The sequence below is a fragment of the Rhinoraja longicauda genome, chromosome 22, assembly GCF_053455715.1.
Source record: "Rhinoraja longicauda isolate Sanriku21f chromosome 22, sRhiLon1.1, whole genome shotgun sequence".
In the NCBI taxonomy this organism is placed as follows: Eukaryota; Metazoa; Chordata; class Chondrichthyes; order Rajiformes; family Arhynchobatidae; genus Rhinoraja; species Rhinoraja longicauda.
Window position 1 is genome coordinate 171663 of NC_135974.1, and position 8118 is coordinate 179780.

Genomic DNA, 8118 nt, shown 5'->3' on the forward strand with positions numbered 1-8118 from the left:
GAAGTGGCTCTAGAAATCGTGGACGCATTGGTGATCATTTTCCAATTCGCTTGGGCAGCTTGCAGCCTAGCGGTATGAACATTGACTTCTCCAACTTTAGATAGTTCCTCTGTCCCTCTCTTCCCCTCCCCCTTCCCAGTTCTCCCTCTAACTTCCTGTCTCCACCTATATCCTTCCTTTGTCCCGCCCCCCTGACATCAGTCTGAAGAAGGGTCTCGGCCCGAAACGTCACCTATTCCTTTTCTCCTGAGATGCTGCCTGACCTGCTGAGTTACTCCAGCATTTTGTGAATAAATCTCTTCGATTTGTACCAGCATTTGCAGTTATTTTCTTATATTTTCTAATGTTCTATAGATTCAGGATCAGTTCACATGGATTGGAGGGTAGCTAATATTATCCAATTTTTTAAGAAAGGAGGGAGAGAGAAAACGGGAAATTATAGACCAGTTAGCCTGACATCAGTGGTGGGGAAGATGCTGGAGTCAATTATAAAAGAAGAAAATGTGTAACATTTGGATAGCAGTAACAGGATCGTTCCGAGTCAGCATGGATTTACGATGGGGAAATCATGCTTGACTAATCTTCTGGAATTTTTTGAGGATGTAACTAGGAAAATGGACAAGGGAGAGCCAGTGGATGTAGTGTACCTGGACTTTCAGAAAGCCTTTGATAAGGTCCCACATAGGAGATTAATGGGAAAAATTAGAGCACATGGTATTGGGGGTAGGGTACTGACATGGATAGAAAATTGGTTGGCAGACAGGGAATAAAGAGTAGGGATTAACGGGTCCCTTTCAGAATGGCAGGCAGTGACTAGTGGGGTCGTGCCAGGCTCGGTGCTGGGACTGCAGCGATTTACAATGACTTAGATGAAGGGATTAAAAGTAGCATTAGCAAGTTTGCAGATGGCACAAAGCTGGGTGGCAGTATGAACTGTGAGGAGGATGCAGGGTGACTTGGACAGGTTGTGTGAGTGGGCAAATGCAGTTTAATGTGGATAAATGTGAGGTTATCCACTTTGGTGGTAAGAACAGGAAAGCAGATTATTATCTAAATGGTGTCAAGTTAGGAAAAGGGGAAGTTGAAAGAGATCTGGGTGTCCTTGTTCATCAGTTAGATAGAGCTCTTAATGATAACGGAGTCAGGGGCTATGGGGAGAGAGCAGGAACGGGGTACTGATTGTGAATGATCAGCCATGATCACATTGAATGGCGGTGCTGGCTCGAAGGGCCAAATGACCTACTCCTGCACCTATTGCCTATTGTCTAATGATGCTGTGAAGATGCAGGGTGACGGACAGGTGGGTAAATGTGAGGTTATCCACTTTGGTGGCAAGAACAGGAAGGTAGATTATTATCTGAATGATGTCAGATTAGGAGAAGGGGAGGTGCAATGAGACCTGGGTGTACTTGTACATCAGTCACTGAAGGTAAGCATGCAGGTACAGCAGGGAATGAAGAAAGCAAATGGCATGTTGGCCTTCATTGCGAGAGGATTTGAGTTCACGAGCAAGGAAGTCCTCCTGCAGTTGTGCAGGGCCCTGGTGTGACTGCACCTGGAATATTGTGTGCAATTTTGGCCTCCTAATTTGAGGAAGGACATTATTGCTATTGAGGGAGTGCAGCGTAGCTTCACCAGGTTAATTCCTGGGATGGCAGGACTGACATATGATGAAAGAATGGGTCGACTGGGCTTGTATTCCCTGGAATTTAGAAGGATGAGAGGGGATCTTATAGAAACATATAAAATTCTTAAAAGGATTGGACAGGTAGATGCAGGAAATATTTTCCCGATGTTGGGGGAGTTCAGAACCAGGGGTCATAATTTAAGAATAAGGGGTAGGCCACTTAGGACTGAGATGAGGATTTTTTTTTTTTCAACCAGAAAGTTGTGAATCTGAGGAATTCTCTGCCACAGAAGGCAATGAAGGCCAATTCACTGGATGTTTTCAAGAGAGAGCTAGACTTAGCTCTTAGGGCTAACGAATCAAGGGATATAGGGTAAAAGCAGGAACAGGGTACTGATTTTAGATGATCAGCCATGATCATATTGAATGGCATGCTGGCTCGAAGGGCCGAAAGGCCTACTCCTGCACCTATTTTACTATGTTTTTATGGTTCAGTTGCCTGATGACAGCTTGGAAGAGACTGTCCCTGAATCTGGAGGTGTGCGTATTCATGCTTCTGTATTTCTTGCTTAATGGGACAGGAGAGAAGCATGCAGAGAGAGTGTCCGGGGTGAGACTGGCCCTTGATTATACTGCTGGCCTTGCCGAAGCAGCGTGAAGTGTAGATGGAGGCAATGGAAGGGAGGTTGGTTTGTGTGATTGGGCTGCGTCCACAATTCTCTGTAATTTTTTGCCGTTTTGGATGGAGAAGTTCTCAATCTATGATGCATTCTCAATCTATGATGCATAAAATGCTTTCTATGCATCTGTAGATGTCGGTGAGAGTTGTTGGGGACATGCCGAACTTCCTAAGTCTTCTAAGGAAGTAGAGGAGTTAATTTGATGTGGCTGGTCCAGGACAAGTTGTTGGTGATATTTACTCCTGGGTACAGAGCGCCGCTTTAGTTTGGGAGTGTGTGGATACTTCCACGAATGGATGGGTCACCTGATACTTGGACCATAAAGGGTCCCAGGGAAGCAGAAACAGACCATTGCTGGATGGGCATTAGATTCAGGATCAGTTGCCGCATGAAGAGATTCTGCCTGGCCCTGGTGGGTATTACCAAGTCAATAGTCAATAGTCGTTTATTTGTCACATACACATAAATGTGTAGTGAAATGAAACATTACCCGCAGTTGAACAATAAGACCAATGAGACCACTGAGGATGGGTTTGTAGACAAATGGATACTGGGAATCTAGTTAACAGGCTGGCAGTTGGAAAACTGGTTAAAGAGCAGCTGGTTTATGGGTGACCAGTTAATTGGCTTCTTGTTAATGGATGACTAGTTAATGGTTGAGCATTTGATTCACGGATGTATCCATGAATGGGATGGGTATTTGGAATCTGGTGAATTGATGGTTAATTAATGGAATAGTTGGTGGGCCTCAGGTTAGACGATGGCTCGTCATTCTGCTTGTTGGCCAGCTGGTTAATTGATATTTAATTATAGGATGGTTTTTGGACATCAGGTAAATGGATGGTTAATTAATGGGTTGATTGTTGGGCATCTGGTCAACAGATGGTCAGTTAACAGGATGGTTGATGGCAGCTGGTTAATGGATGGTTAATTATTAGGATGATTGGACATCAGGTTAACCTATGGCTAGTTATTGGTCTAGTTGTTGGGCAGCTGCTCAGTGGGTGTCCCGTTATTGGTCTGCTGGATGGATGCCCGGATGGGGTATGGGTGCCAAGGTGGGTGGGAGCCAGGGTGAGTGTGTGCCCAGTTGGGTGTGTGAGGACAATAGACAATAGGTGAAGGAGTAGGCCATTCGGCCCTTCGAGCCAGCACCACCATTCAATGTGATCATGGCTGATCATTCACAATCAGTACCCCGTTCCTGCCTTATCCCCATACCCCCTGACTCCGCTATCCTTAAGAGCTCTATCTAGCTCTCTCTTGAATGCATTCAGAGAATTGGCCTCCACTGCCTTCCGAGGCAGAGAATTCCACAGATTTACAACTCTCTGACTGAAAAACTTTTTCCTCATGATGAGTGGTCACCTGGGTGGGTGGGTGGGTGCAGGGTTGTTTGATGCCGGGCTCGGTGTGCGAATGTTACATGGATGGGTGCCATGGTGCATGGGTACCACATAGATGCCAGGGAGGGTGTGTTAGAATGGGTGCACGGTTGCTGGATGTCAGGTGGGTATGTTTGCCACCCATCAAGCACCCAGATGGGTGGGTTCTAGGGTAGGTATGTGCCCAGATGGGTGGGTGCTAGGGTGGGTGTGTGCCCATATGGGTGGGTGCGAGGGTGGGTGTGTGCCCATATGGGTATGTGAGGGCCTGGGTGGGTGCAGGGTTGTTTGATGCCTGGGTAGGTGTGAGAGTGCCCAGATTGTTGTGTGTATGGGCGCCATGGTGCGAGGGTGCCACGGAGGATGTGCGGGTGCCAGGATGAGTGGGTGCTAGGGTGGGTTGGTGCACGGGTGGGTTGGTGCACGGGTGGATGCAGGGTTGTTGGATTACTGGGTGGGTGTGAAGGTGCCTTGATTGCTGTGTGGATGGGTGCCAGAGTGGGTGTGTGGTTGTATAGGTAGGTGTGTGGGCAGCAGAGGTGGATACCCGGGTAGATTAATGGGTGCACAGATATGTGGGTGCGCGGGTGCCTCTGTGGGTACGCGGGTGTGTGGGTACGCGGGTGTGTGGGTACGCGGGTGTGTGGGTACGCGGGTGTGTGGGTACGCGGGTGTGTGGGTACGCGGGTGTGTGGGTACGCGGGTGTGTGGGTACGCGGGTGTGTGGGTACGCGGGTGTGTGGGTACGCGGGTGTGTGGGTACGCGGGTGTGTGGGTACGCGGGTGTGTGGGTACGCGGGTGTGTGGGTACGCGGGTGTGTGGGTACGCGGGTGTGTGGGTACGCGGGTGTGTGGGTACGCGGGTGTGTGGGTACGCGGGTGTGTGGGTACGTGGGTGTGGGTACGTGGGTGTGGGTACGGGGTGTGTGGGTACGCGGGTGTGTGGGTACGCGGGTACGCGGGTGTGTGGGTACGTGGGTGTGTGGGTACGGGGGTGTGTGGGTACGCGGGTGTGTGGGTACGCGGGTGTGTGGGTACGCGGGTGTGTGGGTACGCGGGTGTGTGGGTACGCGGGTGTGGGGGTACGCGGGTGTGCGGGTACGCGGGTGTGTGGGTACGCGGGTGTGTGGGTACGCGGGAGTGTGGGTACGCGGGAGTGTGGGTACGCGGGAGTGTGGGTACGCGGGAGTGTGGGTACGCGGGAGTGTGGGTACGCGGGAGTGTGGGTACGCGGGAGTGTGGGTACGCGGGAGTGTGGGTACGCGGGAGTGTGGGTACGCGGGAGCGTGGGTACGCGGGTACGCGGGAGCGTGGGTACGCGGGTGTGGGTACGCGGGAGAGTGGGTGCGCGGGTGCGTGGGTGCGCGGGTGCGTGGGTGCGCGGGTGCGTGGGTGCGCGGGCGCGCGGGTGCGCATGGGTACGCGGGTGTGTGGGTACGCGGGTGTGTGGGTACGCGGATGTGTGGGTACGCGGGTACGAGGGTGTGCGGGTACGAGGGTGTGCGGGTACGAGGGTGTGCGTGTACGAGGGTGTGCGGGTACGAGGGTGTGCGGGTACGACGGTGTGCGGGTACACGGATGTGTAGGTGCAGTGTTGCTGGATGTTCAGGTGAGTCTATTTGCACAAGTGGGGTGGGGCGGGCAGGGAGGGAGGGAGAATATCAATGATGGTAGCTGTCTAGCTGTGTGGGTTGCCTGCTGTGGACATGTGAACACCCTCTCTCACTCTCTCCCACTCCCTCTCTCTCCCCCCTTCCCCCTCCCTCCTCCCCCCTCCTCCCTGTCTGTCTCTGTGCCTGTCTGTCTCTGTGCCCGTCTGTCTCTGTGCCCGTCTGTCTCTGTGCCCGTCTGTCTCTGTGCCCGTCTGTCTCTGTGCCCGTCTGTCTCTGTGCCCGTCTGTCTCTGTGCCCGTCTGTCTCTGTGCCCGTCTGTCTCTGTGCCCGTCTGTCTCTGTGCCCGTCTGTCTCTGTGCCCGTCTGCCCGTCTGTCTCTGTGCCCGTCTGTCTCTGTGCCCGTCTGTCTCTGTGCCCGTCTGTCTCTGTGCCCGTCTGTCTCTGTGCCCGTCTGTCTCTGTGCCCGTCTGTCTCGGTGCCCGTCTGTCTCCGTGTCTGTCTCTCGGCCTCTCTGCGTCTCGGTCTCTGTCTCTGTGCGGGGTGCAGGTGCACTCGATGGAGAAGAAGCTGGACTTCCTGGTCAACATCTACATGCAGCGCCTGGGTATCCCGGCGGCAGAGACCGAGGCCTACTTCATATCCAAGGAACCCGACCCCGCACCGCCCTACCACAGCCCCGTGGATGTGGACAACCTACAACTCTGCGACAAGACCACCAACGCCAACAAGACCACCTGCTCCTGCGTCGCCCAAAAATCCTTCCCTGGGCAGGAGGGCACCTCGCTGCTGCCCCACGACTGCCCACCCTCCACCTCCTTCCACCAGCACTCGGTGAACGGGCTGAGTCGGCTCAGTCACGGCACGCTGACCTTCATCACCTCGCCCGCAGGTGACGGCACAGCCTTCGTCAGGATCCCCCCCCCTCCCTCCGCCTCACATGAGCGGATGTCCAGCCACGGAGGGGGGGGGCACGGGGGCTCGGAGCACGAGGGGCATACCAGCAGACGGACGGACGCTGGGCTGAAGGAGAGGGACAGTGACACCTCCATCTCTATCCCCTCTGTAGGCCACGAGCAGCTAGAGAGGTCCTACAGCGGTTTCAGCATCTCACAGTCCAAGGACAACCTGGAGCAGGCAGGCGGACTCCCCCACTCCACCGCTACCCCCTGGTCCAAGGTACGGCTCTACATTGCCGAGGGAGAGTCTGACACCGACTCTGAAGCATGCACACCCTGCGGACCACCCAGGCCGGGCACCAACCAGGTGCCACACTGCGAGTTTGCATGGATCTCAAAGTAGACAAGAGGACATGGGTAATGTTGGACCAGGGGAGGGCGAGTCCGCACTGGCGTAGTTAGAGGGGGACCACAATGCCAAGGAGACAACCTGACCTTCTACAGACTCCACCCGCCAGTCGCCCTGGACCATTGGGTTCTCAACGGTTCTCAAGCCTCAATCCCCACCCCCATTGCATCTGGCTTCACACCCAAGTCCTCAGAGAGGAAACCTCCCCCATTCCCAATGGGTAAAGCACCCCCTCCCAGCCCGTCCTATCCAGCTGACCACTGAATGGGCCAGTCACCCAGAACACCACCTTGTTCAGGTGGGCAGGTGGGGGGGGGGGGGGGGGGGGGGGCAGGGTAAGAAGAGCACTCCAGAAAATGGCAGTGGAGTCACCCCAGTGAGGGAGGGAGGGATTGATTGATTCAAGAGCTCAAGGAAGGGATGGGATTGGGAATCTTTTCCATGAAGAAGAATTGAGGGAGAGGACTGGTGAAGCAGGCATCTTCAGTTGATGTATCGTTCAGTATGACAGCCGCCCTGGCCACTTCTCACCTTAATCACGTTTAACATTCATTCTGTTTTTATCAGTAAATGCCTTAGGTACCAGGGTGGGAGGTTGACACGGAGATGCTAGGTACACCCATGCTGCCTTGCCTGTCATCCTCTGATTGCCCCCCTGCTCTGGGCAAGGGTCAATGAATGTCTGGGACTGGGGAGACCACTTGGCCATCTGGTCCATTCTGTCCACTCTGATACTTGCCGTTAACATGTGAGGAACACTGTGTTCACCCTCCTGTTTTTTTCTGGCTCTCTGAATGGCTACACTCTTCATATCCCCAGTACTTGATCTGAGTTACTCCCATCTCAGGCCGGCTGGGCATGGTTGTACGACTCTGGGTTCGATTCCCAGCTCAGGAGCAATGTTCTGGGTGACTGGGCCATTTTAATTTATCGCAGCTTTACTCTGAATTCAACAGTGCTGAGGATGTGGAATGCAGGGCAATGCAGGCATAAAACTGACTTACCCCCCCCCCCCCCCTATCCCAGCTGCTCTGCTCCCCTCCACTCCCACTGCACTGCTCTGATGATGGGCAGGCGTACAAAATCAGGAGATACACCTGCCCCTCGATTACCATCCATACACTGTTAACACTGCAGTGCTTTTGTGTTCCTACATTACAATGGTGCCGACATTTTAAGGAAACAGGCCCTTCGGCCAACATATCATATCATATCATATCATATATATACAGCCGGAAACAAGCCTTTTCGGCCCACCAAGTCCGTGCCGCCCAGCGATCCCCGTACACTAACACTATCCTACACCCACTAGGGACAATTTTTACATTTACCCAGCCAATTAACCTACATACCTGTACGTCTTTGGAGTGTGGGAGGAAACCGAAGATCTCGGAGAAAACCCACGCAGGTCACGGGGAGAACGTACAAACTCCTTACAGTGCAGCACCCGTAGTCAGGATCGAACCTGAGTCTCCGGCGCTGCATTAGCTGTAAAGCAGCAACTCTAC

General features: G+C 53.5%; 1 protein-coding gene across 1 annotated transcript in view; it reads left to right on the top strand.

Annotated features, from left to right (window-relative positions):
* kcnq2b (potassium voltage-gated channel, KQT-like subfamily, member 2b) overlaps nt 1-6934 on the top strand; it is an 87932-nt gene extending 80998 nt beyond the window's left edge. Inside the window, 1 exon segment of the mRNA XM_078418599.1 lies at nt 5852-6934. Within this exon segment, the coding sequence (XP_078274725.1) occupies nt 5852-6604 (753 nt within the window). The 3' untranslated portion in view covers nt 6605-6934.
* Nucleotides 6935-8118: the final 1184 nt, after the last annotated feature.